This window comes from Salmo trutta, chromosome 33 (assembly GCF_901001165.1).
Source record: "Salmo trutta chromosome 33, fSalTru1.1, whole genome shotgun sequence".
In the NCBI taxonomy this organism is placed as follows: domain Eukaryota; kingdom Metazoa; phylum Chordata; class Actinopteri; order Salmoniformes; family Salmonidae; genus Salmo; species Salmo trutta.
The window spans coordinates 43522475-43543986 of record NC_042989.1 but is presented as its reverse complement, the minus strand read 5'-3'; the positions used below and the strand labels follow the sequence as shown (position 1 = coordinate 43543986).

Here is a 21512-nt window from a genome sequence, read left to right as displayed (position 1 = left end):
GGGGGTTATGTTCCCTGATGGACATATAGTCTACATGGAGGGGGTTATGTTCCCTGATGGACATATAGTCTACATGGAGGGGGTTATGTTCCCTGATGGACATATAGTCTACATGGAGGGGGTTATGTTCCCTGATGGACATATAGCCTACATGGAGGGGGTTAATGTTCCCTGATGGACATATAGTCTACATGGAGGGGGTTATGTTCCCTGATGGACATATAGTCTACATGGAGGGGGTTATGTTCCCTGATGGACATATAGTCTACATGGAGGGGGTTAATGTTCCCTGATGGACATATAGTCTACATGGAGGGGGTTTATGTTCCCTGATGGACATATAGTCTACATGGAGGGGGTTTATGTTCCCTGATGGACATATAGCCTACATGGAGGGGGTTAATGTTCCCTGATGGACATATAGTCTACATGGAGGGGGTTTATGTTCCCTGATGGACATATAGTCTACATGGAGGGGGTTTATGTTCCCTGATGGACATATAGTCTACATGGAGGGGGTTATGTTCCCTGATGGACATATAGTCTACATGGAGGGGGTTATGTTCCCTGATGGACATATAGTCTACATGGAGGGGGTTATGTTCCCTGATGGACATATAGCCTACATGGAGGGGGTTAATGTTCCCTGATGGACATATAGTCTACATGGAGGGGGTTAATGTTCCCTGATGGACATATAGTCTACATGGAGGGGGTTTATGTTCCCTGATGGACATATAGCCTACATGGAGGGGGTTTATGTTCCCTGATGGACATATAGTCTACATGGAGGGGGTTTATGTTCCCTGATGGACATATAGCCTACATGGAGGGGGTTAATGTTCCCTGATGGACATATAGTCTACATGGAGGGGGTTTATGTTCCCTGATGGACATATAGCCTACATGGAGGGGGTTTATGTTCCCTGATGGACATATAGTCTACATGGAGGGGGTTTATGTTCCCTGATGGACATATAGTCTACATGGAGGGGGTTTATGTTCCCTGATGGACATATAGTCTACATGGAGGGGATTTATGTTCCCTGATGGACATATAGTCTACATGGAGGGGGGTTTATGTTCCCTGATGGACATATAGTCTACATGGAGGGGGTTTATGTTCCCTGATGGACATATAGTCTACATGGAGGGGGTTTATGTTCCCTGATGGACATATAGTCTACATGGAGGGGGTTTATGTTCCCTGATGGACATATAGTCTACATGGAGGGGGTTTATGTTCCCTGATGGACATATAGTCTACATGGAGGGGGTTTATGTTCCCTGATGGACATATAGTCTACATGGAGGGGGTTTATGTTCCCTGATGGACATATAGTCTACATGGAGGGGGGTTTATGTTCCCTGATGGACATATAGTCTACATGGAGGGGGGTTTATGTTCCCTGATGGACATATAGTCTACATGGAGGGGGTTTATGTTCCCTGATGGACATATAGTCTACATGGAGGGGGTTTATGTTCCCTGATGGACATATAGTCTACATGGAGGGGGGTTTATGTTCCCTGATGGACATATAGTCTACATGGAGGGGGGTTTATGTTCCCTGATGGACATATAGTCTACATGGAGGGGGTTTATGTTCCCTGATGGACATATAGTCTACATGGAGGGGGTTTATGTTCCCTGATGGACATATAGTCTACATGGAGGGGGTTTATTTTGTGACTGTACTATTTAGTGTCATTGTTTTAAAGATACCACAGTGAGAAAGGATTCAGTTCGCAACTCCTACTGCTTCCACTAGATGTCAACGATCTTTAGAAAGTTGTTGGAAGCATCTGTCATGAATACAGACCGAATTAGAAAGCTTACAAGTTGACACGTCATCACTTCATTTTTTTAGCGCCTGCGCATGAATCTGAGAAGAGTGTCTTTGTCATAATCGTTTATTCTAGACACTTGATAGGTTGTGTGAAAATATTACTGATGTTTACTGATGTTTCACGTTAAAAATGGACCAAAAGATTAATGCTAAACAACGTTTGACATGTTTGAACAAACGTAAATAGATTATTTACTAGGTTTTTTTAGCTTTTCGGCGTGACTTTACACTGCCCACCTCATTTTGTGGGAGCCTACTGAACGCTAACTATTTGGACATAAATTATGAACTTTATCAAAAGAAACCACATTTGTTCTGGACCTGGGATCGCTGGCAGCGCCTTCTGATGGAGATAATCAAAGGTAAGGGGATATTTAGAATGTTATTATCGATATTAGATGATGCTAATGCTAACGGTATAGCTTAGCTTAGCTTATAGCTTAGCTTATGTTGTTAGCATAGTACCCAGTTTATAGCAAAATGTGATTTCCCAGTAAAGTTATTTTGAGATCTGGCCATTCGGTAGCAATTACGAGATGATAATATATTATTCTTTGAATGACAATATTATAATTTACCAATGTTTTCGAATAGTAATTCCGTGATTTGTAATGCTGGATTCACTGGGAGCATTCGAGCCGAAAAAAATTCTGAATTTCACCGTGACTGTAAATGCTGTTTTTGGATATAAATATGAACTTGATGGAACTAAAAATGGATGTATTGTCTAACATAATGTCCTATGAGTGTCATCTGATGCAGATTGTCAAAGGTAAGTGCATAATTCTAGCTAGTTTTCTGTCTGTTGATGCCCTTCTTTGAATTGGCTAAACATTACATGCAGCTATTGTCAATGTACTCTCCTCACATAACCTAACTTTATGCATTCTCCGTAAAGCCTCTGAAAATCGGACAGCGTGGTTAGATTTAGGAGATATATCTTTCAAATGGAGGAAAATAGTTGATTATTTGATTATTTGAAATGATTACTCTTGCAGTTTTGAATTCCCCGCCATGGTCACATGACAATGAATCCCAATACCGGGATAAGATCCTGCCCCCTGGCCTCAACAGGTTTTAACAGGTCTCTCTCTCCCAATGCAAAGTGAAATCTTTAATTATTTGATACTTTTCTTTTTTATTTATATATATTTTTTTCTTAACTGCGTTGTTGGTTAAGAGCTTGTAAGTAAGCATTTCACCTGTAGTATTCGGCACATGTGACAAATTAAATTTGATTTGAAATAAACAATTTGAAATGAAAAGTAAACATTACACTCACAAAAGTTTTAAAATAGACATTTCAAGTGTTATATTATTGGCTATGTACGGTGTTGTAACAATGTGAAAATAGTTAATGTACAAAAGGGAAGATAAATAACTAGATAAATACAGGTGGTATTTACAATGGTGTTTGTTCTCCACTGGTTGCCCTTTTCAAGTCAAATCAAACTTTATTTGTCACATGCGCCGAATACGACAGGTGTATGTATACCTTACAGTTATATACTTACTGTACAAGCCCTTAACCAACAATGATTTAAGAAGTTAAGAAAGAAAAAAAGTGTTAAGTAAAAAAATTGAAAATAATAGTAACAAAAAGTTAAACAGCAGCAGTAAAATGTGTGAGTCAATGTGCGGGGGCACCGGTTAGTTGAGGTAATATGCACATGTAGGTAGAGTTAAAGTGACTATGCATAGATAATAACAGAGAGTAGCAGCAGTGTAAAAGAGGGGTCTGGGTAGCCCTTTGATTAGCTGTTCAGGAGTCTTATGGCTTGGGGGTAGAAGCTGTTAAGAAGCCTTTTGGACCTCAACTTGGCGCTCCAGTACCCATTGCCCTACGGTAGCAGAGAGAACAGTCTATGACTGGGGTGGCTGGAGTCTTTGACAATTTTTAGGGCCTTCCTCTGACCCCGCCTGGTATAGAAGTCCTGGATGGCAGGAAGCTTGACCCCCGTGATGTACTGGGCCGTACGCACTACCATCTGTAGTGCTTTGCGGTCAGATGCTGAGCAGTTGCCATACCAGGCACTGACGCAACCAGTCAGGATGCTCTCGATGGTGCAGCTGTAGAACCTTTTGAGGATCTGAGGACCCATTTCAAATCTTTTCAGTCTCCTGATGGGGAATAGGCTTTGTCGTGCCCTCTTCACGACTGTCTTAGTTTCTGTCTTAGTTTCACATGGCAACGGGCCACAAATTGATTTACTTTGTGTGCAAATGAACTCCAGCTTACAGACAACGTCAAATGTGATATAGCAAAGCAGCTGAGCGAGTTGGGTGCACAATTATGCAGGTACTTTCCGAAACGGACGACACAAACAACTGTATTTGTTATCCCTTTCATGCCCTGCCTCCAGTCCACTTATCAATATCTGAACAAGAGAGCCTCATCAAGATTGCAACAAGCGGTTCTGTGAAAATTGAATTTAATCAGAAGCCACTGCCAGATTTCTGGATAGGGCTGCGCTTAGAGTATCCTGCCTTGGCAAATCGCGCTGTTAAGACACTGATGCCCTTTGCAACCACGTACCTGTGTGAGAGTGGATTCTCAGCCCTCACTAGCATGAAAACTAAATACAGGCACAGACTGTGTGTGGAAAATTATTTAAGACTGAGACTCTCTCCAATACAACCCAACATTGCAGAGTTATGTGCATCCTTTCAAGCACACCCTTCTCATTAACCTGTGGTGAGTTATTCACAATTTCAATGAACAACAAATGTTTTATATGTAAGATGGTTAAATAAAGAGCAAAATGATTGATTATTATTATTTGTGCCCTGTTCCGATAAGAGCTCTTTGTCACTTGGGTTCTGAGAATCTGAAATATACTTATTCGTGTCACTGAGGGAGAGAGGGTAATGTATCAGGGAAAGCGATAACTTGGCAGGCATTGATAAGGGGAGAGAGCCATGGATTAGTGATGGAGGGGGTCCAGGTCAGGCATTGATAAGGGGAGAGAGCCATGGATTAGTGATGGAGGGGGTCCAGGTCAGGCATTGATAAGGGGAGAGAGCCATGGATTAGTGATGGAGGGGGTCCAGGTCAGGCATTGATAAGGGGAGAGAGACATGGATTAGTGATGGGGGGGGGGTTCAGGTCAGGTCACGTTAAGGGAGAAAGAAAAGTTTATGACCCGTATCACTTAGTTTCCTGCCTAACAGTAAAGATATAATGTTTGTACAGATGTGTAGGAGGAGACAGCCTAGGAGGAAGGGTTAAATATCAGTGCTTGTGTGAAAATGTTTCTCTTAATGCAGCTGTATTGATCCTCTGAAAAGAATTCAACTTGTTTAAGCTTTCGTAATATCCGGTGAGTTTTATACTCTGAGAATTAGAACCTAACATAACGCGCCGGGTTGTGACAAAAACTCATTATTATGTTTAATAAATGTATCGTATAGTGTATTGTGGCAGGCTTACAATGATGGCAAAAAACAACATTTGAGAGTGCGCTGACCCTGGTGCTAGAGGGGGTACAGCTGGAGGTTGAATGTTTGAAGGGGTATGGGACTGTAGAACGTTTGGGAACCACTGCTCTTGGGCAACGGTGTCTAAATGGCATTCGTATTTGTGGTCCTGGCAACTGGACCTTTTTTGGAACACCATTATTTTTGACTTACTGAGATTTACTGAGATTTACTGTCAGGGTCCAGGTCTGTCAGGGCCCAGGTCTGTACAATCTGTGCAGAAGATCTAGGTGCTGCTGTGACAGAAGCACCAGATCATCAGCAAACGGTGACATTTCACTTCAGATTCTAGTAGTAGGACCTATTGATCTCTCCTGTCCCTGCCCCTTCCAGGGGACCTATTGACCTCTCCTGTCCCTGCCCCTACAGGTCGGAAAGATGAAGACCTCAAGATGGTGGCAGCAATGTTCAGTCATCAGCTTCCTGTTAGCTGTGTGGCTTCCTGCCTGGATCATGGCCCAGACAACACCCCCTACCCAGGGCACCACCTCCCCCAAACCCCAGAACGACCGGCTGCAGTTTCGTCTGGTGGGGTACCCCCGGAAGCACAACGAGGGGCGCATCGAGGTCTTCTACAAGGGAGAGTGGGGGACCATCTGTGACGACGACTTCTCTCTGTCCAACGCCAACGTCCTCTGTCGCCAGCTGGGCTTCGTCTCCGCTACGGGGTGGACACATAGTGCCAAGTACGGCAAGGGACTAGGTGAGGGACCTACTGCAAAATGGCATTTATTATTATGTTCTGTTTATATATTATTATTTAATATGTTCTGTTTATATGTTATTATTATTTAATATGTTCTGTTTCTATATTATTATTTAATATGTTCTGTTTATACATTATTATTATTTAATGTTCTGTTCTGTTTATATATTATTATTATTATTTAATATGTTCTGTTCTGTTTATATATTATTATTCAATATGTTCTGTTTATATATTATTATATAATATGTTCTGTTTATATATTATTATATAATATGTTCTGTTTATATATTATTATATAATATGTTCTGTTTATATATTATTATTTAATATGTTCTGTTTATATATTATTATTATTTAATATGTTCTGTTTATATATTATGATTTAATATGTTCTGTTTATATATTATTATTATTTAATGTTCTGTTCTGTTTATATATTATTATTATTATTTATTATGTTCTGTTTATATATTATTATTATTATTATTATATAATATGTTCTGTTTGTATATTATTATTATTTAATATGTTCTGTTTATATATTATTATTATTATTATTATTATTTATTATGTTCTGTTTATATATTATTATTTAATATGTTCTGTTTATATGTTATTATTATTTAATATGTTCTGTTTATATATTATTATTTAATATGTTCTGTTTATATATTATTATTATTTAATATGTTCTGTTTATATATTATTATTATTTAATGTTCTGTTCTGTTTATATATTATTATTATTATTTAATATGTTCTGTTCTGTTTGTATATTATTATTATTTAATATGTTCTGTTTATATATTATTATTATTATTTATTATGTTCTGTTTATATATATTATTATTATTATTATTATATAATATGTTCTGTTTGTATATTATTGTTATTTAATATGTTCTGTTTATATATTATTATTATTATTATTTATTATGTTCTGTTTATATGTTATTATTATTTAATATGTTCTGTTTATATATTATGATTTAATATGTTCTGTTTATATATTATTATTTAATATGTTCTGTTTATATATTATTATTATTTAATGTTCTGTTCTGTTTATATATTATTATTATTATTTAATATGTTCTGTTCTTTTTATATATTATTATTCAATATGTTCTGTTTATATATTATTATATAATATGTTCTGTTTATATATTATTATATAATATGTTCTGTTTATATATTATTATTTCATATGTTCTGTTCTGTTTATATATTATTATTTAATATGTTCTGTTTATATATTATTATATAATATGTTCTGTTTATATATTATTATATAATATGTTCTGTTTATATATTATTATTTTTATTATTTAATATGTTCTGTTTATATATTATTATTATTATATAATATGTTCTGTTTATATATTATTATTATTATTATATAATATGTTCTGTTTGTATATTATTATTATTTAATATGTTCTGTTTATATATTATTATTATTTTTTATGTTCTGTTTATATATTATTATTATTATTTATTATATAATATGTTCTGTTTATATATTATTATTATTATATAATATGTTCTGTTTGTATATTATTATTATTTAATATGTTCTGTTTATATATTATTATTATTATTTATTATGTTCTGTTTATATATTATTATTTTTTTTTTAATATGTTCTGTTTATATATTATTATTATTGAATATGTTCTGTTTATATATTATCATTTAATATGTTCTGTTTGAATATTATTATCATTTAATATGTTTTGTTTCTATGTTATTATTTAATATGTTCTGTTTGAATATTATTATCATTTAATATGTTCTGTTTATATATTATTATTATTATTTATGTTCTATGTCAGAGCATGGCGTCATGTTGAAGACGTTTTAAACGTTTCCTGTTGAAAAGTGATGAGTAAAAAAAAAATGTTTTCTGCAAGTGTTTTTTTTAGACATCTGCAAACTTGAAGGAGCAGGGCATTCAAGGTGTTGGTCTGATGGAAACTCGTGATGTCGCCAGCCTCCATCTTGCTTGAGAAACAATAGAGAACTAACGAGGAAGCCCCCCCCTCCCCCCCCCCCACTTATGTCATGTCATGACGATACCTGGACCACCTATTGAGATGTACCTTTAGTTCAGTAAATCAGGTGTTAAATGAGGTGAGAAGGAGAGTGGAGTACCACTGTAAAGTGGTTACGACTAGTGACTGTCTGTCTACTCTCTATGCAGGGAAGATCTGGCTGGATAATGTGCAGTGTAACGGAGGGGAGAAGAGCATTGAGCTGTGTAAATCTCGAGGTTGGGGCAACAGTGACTGCACACACGATGAGGACGCTGGAGTCGTCTGCAAGGACGAGAGGCTTCCTGGTTTTGTCGACTCCAACATCATCGACGTAAGGCACTAATTGTATTGTCATGCGCAGAAGGTGGGTTGGGGTCAATCCCAGTCAATTCAGGAAGTACATTGAAACCCTAATTCTATTCAATGCTTTTGAATTAGGAACATTTTGAATTGGAATTGCTTTATCCATAGGTCTCTGGTCAAAAGTAGTGCACTATATAGGGATTAGGATGCTATTTGGGATGTTTCCAGTGACTAGGCCTACTGATTAATATAACACTGTGTTCTTGGTGGACTAATATGAGTCTATAAGTAGACTGATACAGTAAACATTTTACACCCTAGTGTAACAGTGTAGGTTCCGTCCCTCTCTTCGCCCCAACCGGGGCTCGAACCAGGGACCCTCTGCACACATCAACAACCCCACGAAGCATCGTTACCCATCTATTAGCGCGCACCACCGCTAACTAACTAGCCATTTCACATCGGTTACACCTAGAGGGATAGTAAACATTTAACACCCGAGCACAGCTCCATGTGTAACTGGGAGAGACATATACAGTGAGGGGGGAAAAAGTATTTGATCCCCTGCTGATTTTGTACGTTTGCCCTGAATTTTTTTGTTGTCACTCTGTCTCTCATTGTTCAAATAAACCTACCATTAAAATTATAGACTGATCATTAACTCCGACCCTGTTCCTGGAGAGAGACCCTCCTGTAGGTTTTAACTCCAACCCTGTTCCTGGAGAGAGACCCTGCTGTAGGTTTTAACTCCAACCCTGTTCCTGAAGAGAGACCGTCCTGTAGGTTTACACTCCAACCCTGTTCCTGGAGAGAGACCCTCCTGTAGGTTTTAACGCCAACCCTGTTCCTGGAGAGAAACCCTCCTGTAGGTTTTAACTCCAACCCTGTTCCTGGAGAGATACCCTCCTGTAGGTTTTAACTCCAACCCTGTTCCTGGAGAGATACCCTCCTGTAGGTTTTAACTCCAACCCTGTTCCTGGATAGATGTCCTCCTGTAGGTTTTAACGCCGTCCCTGTAGAGAAACCGTCTTGTAGGTTTTAACTCCAACTCTGTTCCTGGAGAGCAACCCTCCTGTAGGTTTTCAATACCGTAATTTCCAGACTATTAAGCGCACCTGAATATAAGCCGCACCCACTGAATTAAAAAAAAAGTATTATTTTGAACATAAATAAGCCGCACATGTCTATAAGCCGCAGGTGCCTACCGGTACATTGAAACAAATGAACTTTACACAGGCTTTAACGAAACACGGCTTGTAACAAAAGTAAATAGGCTTTAACGAAACACGGCTTGTGAAAAAAAATAAATGTGCAGTAAACTGTAGCCTACCAAGAAAGTCATTGGTCACCATCTTCCTCCTCCTGTGCACTGAAACCATCTCCTTCGGTGTCGGAGTTGAATAGCCTCAGAATTGCTTCATCCGATATTGGATCGTTTTCATTGTCACTCTCGTCACTTTCATCCAGAGGCAAATCCCCCGCTGAGCCCTCTTCAACATGCAGCAGTCCAGCCTTTCGAAACCCGTGATGATAGTGGATTTTTTGACAATGCTCCACGCTGTCTGGACCCACTGGCAGACTTGACCATAAGTTGCTCTTCGCATGCGGCCCGTTTTAGTGAAGGATTTCTCCCCACTTGTCATCCAAGCCTCCCGCTGAACACGGAGCGCCACCTTAAATGCACGATTTACACTGATGTCGAGTGGCTGCAAATACTTTGTTGTACCCCCAGGAATCAGGGTGACAAAATGACTACCGGAATCAGAATGATGGGAAGTTTGAGAGCGCTCGATTTAATCTAAACACTAAACAAAAAAGTTGTTTGACCTTAACCCGTTTGGCAATTTCATTGGTCTAATGAAAGCTTCATGCCGCCAAAAAACTGAGCACGTCACAGAATGTTGTTTTTTAAAAAAATAAAATAAATTGAAAGCGGGAAAAATCCATATATTAGCTGCGTCATTGTTAAAGCCGCGAGGTTCAAAGCCTGGGAAAAAAGTTTCGGTTTATAGTCCGGAAATGACGGTAGATTAGGGTTGGAGAGCCCTATACTACAGTTTACAATTACACTCTCATAGACCGTTCACTATGTTATAACATGGCCGTGTCATAAGCTAACCGCTAGTGAGTGATTGTCCAACACAGTTGTGGTGTTGAACAACACATAGGTGCCAGACTACTAGCCTTTTCCCGTTTCCTTTTTCCTCTCTCCCTCCCCCTTATTGGACGGTCAGAGCTCTCTAAACAAGAGCTTTCATAAGGGTTGAAGTTTTAGTTTTCTTTTACACCGAATCCCTCCCCTTCCTCCTGCTCCTCCAGCTCCTCTCCTTCCTCCTGCTCCTCCAGCTCCTCCCCTTTCCTCCTGCTCCTCCAGCTCCTCCCCTTACCCCTGCTCCTCCAGCTCCTCCACTTACCCCTGCTCCTCCAGCTCCTCCCCTTCCTCCTACTCCTCCAGCTCCTCCTCCTCTCTGTATTCCTGACTCCTCATCTGACCAATTTGGCGAACAGACAACAAACCAGGATTTCAGCCTTCTCCTCTTCCACCCACTCACTCTGATCTGAGTCAAAGAAACACAGCCTGGGATTGAAGAGCCCAGTCAAAACCAGTTACTATTACTGCCTTCAATAACGACCAGTTACTATTACTGCCTTCAATAACGACCAGTTACTATTACTGCCTTCAGTAACGACCAGTTACTATTACTGCCTTTAATAACAACCAGTTACTATTACTGCCTTTAGTAACAACCAGTTACTATTACTGCCTTTAGTCAACCAGTTACTATTACTGCCTTTAGTCAACCAGTTACTATTACTGCTTTTAATAACAACCAGTTACTATTACTGCCTTTAATAACAACCAGTTACTATTACTGCCTTTAATAACAACCAGTTACTATTACTGCCTTTAGTCAACCAGTTACTATTACTGCCTTTAATAACAACCAGTTACTATTACTGCCTTTAGTCAGCCAGTTACTATTACTGCCTTTAATAACAACCAGTTACTATTACTGCCTTTAATAACAACCAGTTACTATTACTGCCTTTAGTCAACCAGTTACTATTACTGCCTTTAGTCAACCAGTTACTATTACTGCCTTTAGTCAACCAGTTACTATTACTGCCTTTAGTCAGCCAGTTACTATTACTGCCTTTAGTCAGCCAGTTACTATTACTGCCTTTAATAACAACCAGTTACTATTACTGCCTTTAGTCAGCCAGTTACTATTACTGCCTTTAGTAACAACCAGTTACTATTACTGCCTTTAGTCAACCAGTTACTATTACTGCCTTTAATAATAACCAGTTACTATTACTGTCTTTAGTCAACCAGTTTCTATTACTGCCTTTAATAACAACCAGTTACTATTACTGCCTTTAATAACAACCAGTTACTATTACTGCCTTTAGTCAGCCAGTTACTATTACTGCCTTTAATAACAACCAGTTACTATTACTGCCTTTAATAACAACCAGTTTCTATTACTGCCTTTAGTAACAACCAGTTACTATTACTGCCTTTAGTAACAACCAGTTACTATTACTGCCTTTAGTCAACCAGTTACTATTACTGCCTTTAATAACAACCAGTTACTATTACTGCCTTTAATAACAACCAGTTACTATTACTGCCTTTAGTAACAACCAGTTACTATTACTGCCTTTAATAACAACCAGTTACTATTACTGCCTTTAGTCAACCAGTTACTATTACTGCCTTTAATAACAACCAGTTACTATTACTGCCTTTAATAACAACCAGTTACTATTACTGCCTTTAATAACAACCAGTTACTATTACTGCCTTTAATAACAACCAGTTACTATTACTGCCTTTAATAACAACCAGTTACTATTACTGCCTTTAGTCAACCAGTTTCTATTACTGCCTTTAATAATAACCAGTTACTATTACTGCCTTTAGTCAACCAGTTTCTATTACTGCCTTTAATAACAACCAGTTACTATTACTGCCTTTATTAACAACCAGTTACTATTACTGCCTTTAGTCAACCAGTTACTATTACTGCCTTTAATAATAACCAGTTACTATTACTGCCTTTAATAACAACCAGTTACTATTACTGCCTTTAGTAACAACCAGTTACTATTACTGCCTTTAGTCAGCCAGTTACTATTACTGCCTTTAATAACAACCAGTTACTATTACTGCCTTTAATAACAACCAGTTACTATTACTGCCTTTAGTCAACCAGTTACTATTACTGCCTTTAATAACAACCAGTTACTATTACTGCCTTTAGTCAACCAGTTACTATTACTGCCTTTAATCAACCAGTTACTATTACTGCCTTTAGTCAACCAGTTACTATTACTGCCTTTAATAACAACCAGTTACTATTACTGCCTTTAGTCAACCAGTTTCTATTACTGCCTTTAATAACAACCAGTTACTATTACTGCCTTTAATAACAACCAGTTACTATTACTGCCTTTAATAACAACCAGTTACTATTACTGCCTTTAGTCAACCAGTTACTATTACTGCCTTTAGTCACAACCAGTTACTATTACTGCCTTTAATAACAACCAGTTACTATTACTGCCTTTAATAACAACCAGTTTCTATTACTGCCTTTAATAACAACCAGTTACTATTACTGCCTTTAATAACAACCAGTTACTATTACTGCCTTTAGTCAACCAGTTTCTATTACTGCCTTTAGTAACAACCAGTTACTATTACTGCCTTTAGTCAGCCAGTTACTATTACTGCCTTTAATAACAACCAGTTACTATTACTGCCTTTAATAACAACCAGTTACTATTACTGCCTTTAATAACAACCAGTTACTATTACTGCCTTTAATAACAACCAGTTACTATTACTGCCTTTAGTCAACCAGTTACTATTACTGCCTTTAGTCAACCAGTTTCTATTACTGCCTTTAATAACAACCAGTTACTATTACTGCCTTTAGTCAACCAGTTACTATTACTGCCTTTAGTCAACCAGTTACTATTACTGCCTTTAGTCAAGCAGTTACTATTACTGCCTTTAGTCAACCAGTTTCTATTACTGCCTTTAATAACAACCAGTTACTATTACTGCCTTTAATAACAACCAGTTACTATTACTGCCTTTAGTCAACCAGTTACTATTACTGCCTTTAATAACAACCAGTTACTATTACTGTCTTTAGTCAACCAGTTTCTATTACTGCCTTTAATAACGACCAGTTACTATTACTGTCTTTAATAACAAGCAGTTACTATTACTGCCTTTAATAACAACCAGTTACTATTACTGCCTTTAGTCAACCAGTTACTATTACTGCCTTTAATAATAACCAGTTTCTATTACTGCCTTTAGTCAACCAGTTACTATTACTGCCTTTAATAACAACCAGTTACTATTACTGCCTTTAATAACAACCAGTTACTATTACTGCCTTTAATAACAACCAGTTTCTATTACTGCCTTTAATAACAACCAGTTACTATTACTGCCTTTAGTCAACCAGTTACTATTACTGCCTTTAGTCAGCCAGTTACTATTACTGCCTTTAATAACAACCAGTTACTATTACTGCCTTTAATAACAACCAGTTTCTATTACTGCCTTTAATAACAACCAGTTTCTATTACTGCCTTTAATCAACCAGTTACTATTACTGCCTTTAATCAACCAGTTACTATTACTGCCTTTAATAACAACCAGTTACTATTACTGCCTTTAATAACAACCAGTTACTATTACTGCCTTTAGTCAACCAGTTACTATTACTGCCTTTAATAACAACCAGTTACTATTACTGCCTTTAATAACAACCAGTTACTATTACTGCCTTTAGTAACAACCAGTTACTATTACTGCCTTTAGTCAACCAGTTTCTATTACTGCCTTTAATAACAACCAGTTACTATTACTGCCTTTAATAACAACCAGTTACTATTACTGCCTTTAGTTAACCAGTTACTATTACTGCCTTTAGTAACAACCAGTTACTATTACTGCCTTTAGTAACAACCAGTTACTATTACTGCCTTTAATAACAACCAGTTACTGTTACTGCCTTTAATAACAACCAGTTACTATTACTGCCTTTAATAACAACCAGTTACTATTACTGCCTTTATTAACAACCAGTTACTATTACTGCCTTTAATCAACCAGTTACTATTACTGCCTTTAGTCAACCAGTTACTATTACTGCCTTTAGTAACAACCAGTTACTATTACTGCCTTTAGTCAACCAGTTACTATTACTGCCTTTAATAACAACCAGTTACTGTTACTGCCTTTAATAACAACCAGTTACTATTACTGCCTTTAATAACAACCAGTTACTATTACTGCCTTTAATAATAACCAGTTTCTATTACTGCCTTTATTAACAACCAGTTACTATTACTGCCTTTAATAACAACCAGTTACTATTACTGCCTTTAATAACAACCAGTTACTATTACTGCCTTTAGTCAACCAGTTTCTATTACTGCCTTTAATAACAACCAGTTACTATTACTGCCTTTAATAACAACCAGTTACTATTACTGCCTTTAGTAACACCAGTTACTATTACTGCCTTTAATAACACCAGTTACTATTACTGCCTTTAATAACAACCAGTTACTATTACTGCCTTTAATAACAACCAGTTACTATTACTGCCTTTAATAACAACCAGTTACTATTACTGCCTTTAGTCAACCAGTTACTATTACTGCCTTTAATAACAACCAGTTACTATTACTGCCTTTCGTCAACCAGTTACTATTACTGCCTTTAATAACAACCAGTTACTATTACTGCCTTTAATAACAACCAGTTACTATTACTGCCTTTAGTCACAACCAGTTACTATTACTGCCTTTAATCAACCAGTTACTATTACTGCCTTTAATAACAACCAGTTACTATTACTGCCTTTCGTCAACCAGTTACTATTACTGCCTTTAGTCAACCAGTTTCTATTACTGCCTTTAATAACAACCAGTTACTATTACTGCCTTTAGTAACAACCAGTTACTATTACTGCCTTTAATAACAACCAGTTACTATTACTGCCTTTATTAACAACCAGTTACTATTACTGCCTTTAGTCAACCAGTTACTATTACTGCCTTTAATAATAACCAGTTACTATTACTGCCTTTAATAACAACCAGTTACTATTACTGCCTTTAGTAACAACCAGTTACTATTACTGCCTTTAGTCAGCCAGTTACTATTACTGCCTTTAATAACAACCAGTTTCTATTACTGCCTTTAATAACAACCAGTTACTATTACTGCCTTTAATAATAACCAGTTACTATTACTGCCTTTAATAACAACCAGTTACTAATACTGCCTTTAGTCAGCCAGTTACTATTACTGCCTTTAATAACAACCAGTTACTATTACTGCCTTTAGTCAGCCAGTTACTATTACTGCCTTTAATAACAACCAGTTACTATTACTGCCTTTAATAACAACCAGTTTCTATTACTGCCTTTAATAACAACCAGTTTCTATTACTGCCTTTAGTAACAACCAGTTACTATTACTGCCTTTAATAACAACCAGTTACTATTACTTCCTTTAATAACAACCAGTTACTATTACTGCCTTTAATAATAACCAGTTACTATTACTGCCTTTAGTCACAACCAGTTACTATTACTGCCTTTAGTAACAACCAGTTACTATTACTGCCTTTAATAACAACCAGTTACTATTACTGCCTTTAATAACAACCAGTTACTATTACTGCCTTTAGTCAACCAGTTACTATTACTGCCTTTAATAATAACCAGTTACTATTACTGCCTTTAGTAACAACCAGTTACTATTACTGACTTTAGTCAACCAGTTACTATTACTGCCTTTAATAACAACCAGTTACTATTACTGCCTTTAATAACAACCAGTTACTATTACTGCCTTTAATAACAACCAGTTACTATTTCCTGCCTTTAATAACAACCAGTTACTATTACTGCCTTTAATAACAACCAGTTACTATAACTGCCTTTAATAACAACCAGTAACTATTACTGCCTTTAGTCAACCAGTTACTATTACTGCATTTAATAACAACCAGTTTCTATTACTGCCTTTAATAACAACCAGTTACTATTACTGCCTTTAATAACAACCAGTTACTATTACTGCCTTTAATAACAACCAGTTACTATTACTGCCTTTAATAACAACCAGTTACTATTACTGCCTTTAGTAACAACCAGTTACTATTACTGTCTTTAGTCAACCAGTTACTATTACTGCCTTTAGTCAACCAGTTACTATTACTGCCTTTAATAACAACCAGTTACTATTACTGCCTTTAATAACAACCAGTTACTATTACTGCCTTTAATAACAACCAGTTACTATTACTGCCTTTAATAACAACCAGTTACTATTACTGCCTTTAATAACAACCAGTTACTATTACTGCCTTTAGTCATTACCAGTATTGTATCTGTAGGGCAAAACACGGTAGCCTTCCCTGATTCCAGATCCGTTTTGTATGTGTATCTGTGCTGCTGCTGTCTTGTCCTAGGTGTTATCAAGACACCACAAAGAGATCTGGCAACATGCTACATAACGCTAGCCTCGTCAGACCATACTGATCTTGAGTAATCCCATTCTGTTCTTTTAGCAAAGCGAGTCAGGATGTTGGATCAGGCTAACGCGACTCAGGAGGCCTGTTTTATTGCTCTGAGGGGTCACCGGCCTCACCCCAGCGCTCTGTATAACCCCTGACCCCTAAACCCGTCGTTACAGGCGCAGGTGGACGAGAACAAGATGGAGAAGGTGCGTCTGCGTCCGGTGGTGACCACCAAGAAGATGCCCGTCACCGAGGGTGTGGTAGAGATTAAGTACAAGAACGGCTGGGCCCAGATCTGTGATGTGGGGTGGACCACCAAAAACACCCGGGTTATCTGTGGTATGCTGGGGTTCCCTCACGAGAAAAAAGTCAACAAAAACTTCTACAAGTAAGTTTTACATTTTAAATGTACATTTTTGTCATTTTGCAGACACAGTTATCCACAGCGACTTACAGTTTGTGCATTCATCTTAAGGTAGCTAGGAAGCAGGGATTCACTCATACCAGTCATTAACCACAGGTTGGTTGTTTAGCAACAAAACATACGGTGTTGAAAACATGTAAACTATATTTCGTCACCATATGTTTATTGAAAACATAAATGCATTTGCACAATGGGCACTTGTTGTCTCTCAAATACATTGTTACATTTGTTGGTTAGCTAGCTAGCGAATGTTAGCCGTATTAGCATTGACATGAAATCAATCAAAACACCTCAAAACAAGACATGGTATCAATAACAAGACAACAACGAGCTGAAACGAGCCACATACAGTTCCTCACATGGCAGCTTCTTGTCTTTGTTGCTATTTGACCGTTCAGAATCATAACAACAGGCGGCTTCCGGCCACAACAGTAACCATGGTAACTACTGGGCTCTGTTAGAGAGAACATCAGTAACCATGGTAACTACTGGGCTCTGTTAGAGAGAACAACAGTGACCATGGTAACTACTGGGGTCTGTTAGATAGAACAACAGTAACCATGGTAACTACTGGGCTCTGTTAGATAGAACAACGGTAACCATGGTAACTACTGGGCTCTGTTAGAGAGAACAACAGTAACCATGGTAACTACTGGGCTCTGTTAGAGAGAACAACAGTAACCATGGTAACTACTGGGCTCTGTTAGAGAGAACAACAGTAACCATGGTAACTACTGGGCTCTGTTAGAGAGAACAACAGTAACCATGGTAACTACTGGGCTCTGTTAGAGAGAACAACAGTGACCATGGTAACTACTGGGCTCTGTTAGATAGAACAACGGTAACCATGGTAACTACTGGGCTCTGTTAGATAGAACAACGGTAACCATGGTAACTACTGGGCTCTGTTAGATAGAACAACGGGGACCATGGTAACTACTGGGCACTGTTAGATAAAACAACAGTGACCATGGTAACTACTGGGCTCTGTTAGATAGAACAACGGTGACCATGGTAACTACTGGGCTCTGTTAGATAGAACAACAGTAACCATGGTAACTACTGGGCTCTGTTAGATAGAACAACAGTAACCATGGTAACCTTCTGGGCTCTGTTAGATAGAACAACGGTAACCATGGTAACTACTGGGCTCTGTTAGATAGAACAACAGTAACCATGGTAACTACTGGGCTCTGTTAGATAGAACAACAGTTACCATGGAAATGCAGGAAAACTACACTGGTGACCAGGGCTCCCATATTCAGACATTAAATCCACAAACACACAAAATGAACCACAGACAGAAGAGTCCAACCTGTTGAGGATCTTATCCCGATCTTATCCCGGTATTGGGATTCATTGTCATGTGACCATGGCGGGGAATTCAAAACTGCAAGAGTAATCATTTCAAAAAATCAAATAATCAACTATTTTCCTCCATTTGAAAGATATATCTCCTAAATCTAACCACGCTGTCCGATTTTCAGAGGCATTACGGAGAATGCATAAAGTTAGGTTATGTGAGGAGAGTACATTGACAATAGCTGCGTGTAATGTTTAGCCAATTCAAAGAAGGGCATCAACAGACAGAAAACTAGCTAGAATTATGCACTTACCTTTGACAATCTGCATCAGATGACACTCATAGGACATTATGTTATACAATACATGCATTTTTAGTTCCATCAAGTTCATATTTATATCCAAAAACAGCATTTACAGTCGCGGTGAAATTCAGAATTTTTTTCGGCTCGAATGCACCCAGTGAATCCAGCATTACAAATCACGGAATTACTATTCGAAAACATTGGTAAATTATAATATTGTCATTCAAAGAATAATATATTATCATCTCGTAATTGCTACCGAATGGCCAGATCTCAAAATAACTTTACTGGGAAATCACATTTTGCATAAACTGGGTACTATGCTAACAACAATAAGCTATATGCTAAGCTAAGCTAAGCTATACCGTTAGCATTAGCATCATCTAATATCGATAATAACATTCTAAATATCCCCTTACCTTTGATTATCTCCATCAGAAGGCGCTGCCAGAGATCCCAGGTCCAGAACAAATGTGGTTTCTTTTGACAAAGTTCAAACCTTTTGACAAAGTTCAAAGTTCAAAACCTAGTAAATAATCTATTTATGTTTGTTCAAACATGTCAAACGTTGTTTAGCATTAATCTTTTGTTCCATTTTTAACGTGAAACATCAGTAAACATCAGTAATATTTTCACACAACCTATCAAGTGTCTAGAATAAACGATAATGACAAAGGCACTCTTCTCAGATTCATGCGCAGGCGCAAAAAATGAAGTGATGACGTGTCAACTTGTAAGCTTTCTAATTCGGTCTGTATTCATGACAGATGCTTCCAACAACTTTCTAAAGATCGTTGACATCTAGTGGAAGCAGTAGGAGTTGCGAACTGAATCCTTTCTCACTGTGGTATCTTTAAAACAATGACACTAAATAGTACAGTCACAAAATTCTCATTTTTTTAAATCTATTTTTCACAGGTTTTTGCCTGCAATATGAGTTTTGTTATACTTACAGACACCATTCAAACTGTTTTAGAAAATTCAGAGTGTTTTCTATCCGAATGTGTTAATAATATGCATATCCTAGCTTCTGAGTTGGTGTAGGAGGCAGTTAAAAATGGGCACATATTTCTTTCAAAATTCTCAATACTGCCCCCGTGGCCCGTAGAGGTTAAGATGTTTGTGTTTGGTTCTGGGACAGGTCTTGTTGGTTTTGTTTCTGTTGTTTATTCTGGGTGTTATATGCACACAGTGAAGGAAAGGAATGGTAGTAAATTGTCTGCAGAGCTGAACAGAGTCAAACAGAACAGAGCAGAACAGAGCATAAATAGAACAGAGCAGAACAGAACAGAGCAGAACAGAGCAGAACAGAACAGAGCAGAACAGAATAGAGCAGAACAGAACAGAACAGAGCAGAACAGAATAGAGCAGAACAGAACAGAACAGAGCAGAACAGAACAGAGCAGAACAGAATAGAGCAGAACAGAATAGAGCAGAACAGAACAGAGCAGAACAGAACAGAGCAGAACAGAATAGAGCAGAACAGAACAGAACAGAACAGAACAGAACAGAGCAGAACAGAACAGAGCCGAACAGAATAGAGCAGAACAGAACAGAGCAGAACAGAATAGAGCAGAGCAGAACAGAACAGAGCCAAACAGAACAGAGCAGAACAGAACAGATGTTTTTCATGGAGAGGTATGATATTCTGGACAGAGAAAACTACACAGGCTTTTCCAGATACAACAAGAAGCTTTCATTTCAAGCGAATGTTTCTGACAACATAAAGTATGTATAGACTGTGTAGTATAGTATCATATAGTATAGTGTAGTATAGTGTAGTATAGTATCATATAGTATAGTATAGTGCAGCATAGTGTAGTATAGTGTAGTATAGTATCATATAGTATAGTGTAGTATAGTATCATATAGTGTAGTATAGTATCATATAGTATAGTGTAGTGTAGTGTAGTGTTCTGATTTAAAGAAGCAATAAAATGACCTTCTTTAGACTCGTTGAGTATCTGGAGCATCAGCATTTGTGGGTTCGATTACAGGCTCAAAATGGCTAGAAACAAATACCTTTCTTCTGAAACTCGTCAGTCTATTCTTGTTCTGAGAAATGAAGGCTATTCCATGCGAGAAATTGCCAAGAAACTGAAGATCTCGTTCAACGCTGTGTACTACTCCCTTCACAGAACAGCGCAAACTGGCTCTAACCAGAATAGAAAGAGGAGTGGGAGGACCCGGTGCACAACTGAGCAAGAGGACAAGTACATTAGAGTGTCTAGTTTGAGAAACAGGCGCCTTCAAGTCCTCAACTGAGAGGACAAAATGGCGCCGGAAGGAATGGCAGCAGTTCTACTGGCGTCCAACCAATTGTGTTATGTGTTTTTTTTCCGCAATATTTGTAAATTATTTTGTACATAATGTTTGTGCAACCGTATCTTACGGCAGAAAAGAGCTTCTGGATATCAGGACAGCGATAACTCACCTCGGATTAGACTAAGATTTTTTCAACAACAAGCAGAACTCACGATATTCTCCAAACACCCGACAGGGCCAACATCCCCAGTTATTCACAAGAAGAAGGTACAGAGGA

General features: G+C 37.6%; 1 protein-coding gene across 4 annotated transcripts in view; it reads left to right on the top strand.

Annotated features, from left to right (window-relative positions):
- LOC115173044 (lysyl oxidase homolog 3B-like) overlaps window positions 1-21512 on the top strand; it is a 70334-nt gene that overhangs the window by 3270 nt on the left and 45552 nt on the right. For all 4 annotated transcript variants that reach the window (XM_029731021.1, XM_029731020.1, XM_029731019.1 and 1 more), the window contains exons 2-4: window positions 5697-6030; window positions 8240-8403; window positions 17116-17327. In XM_029731021.1, the coding sequence (XP_029586881.1) occupies window positions 5706-6030; window positions 8240-8403; window positions 17116-17327 (701 nt within the window). In that variant the 5' untranslated portion in view covers window positions 5697-5705. The remainder of the gene's footprint in view (window positions 1-5696; window positions 6031-8239; window positions 8404-17115; window positions 17328-21512) is intronic.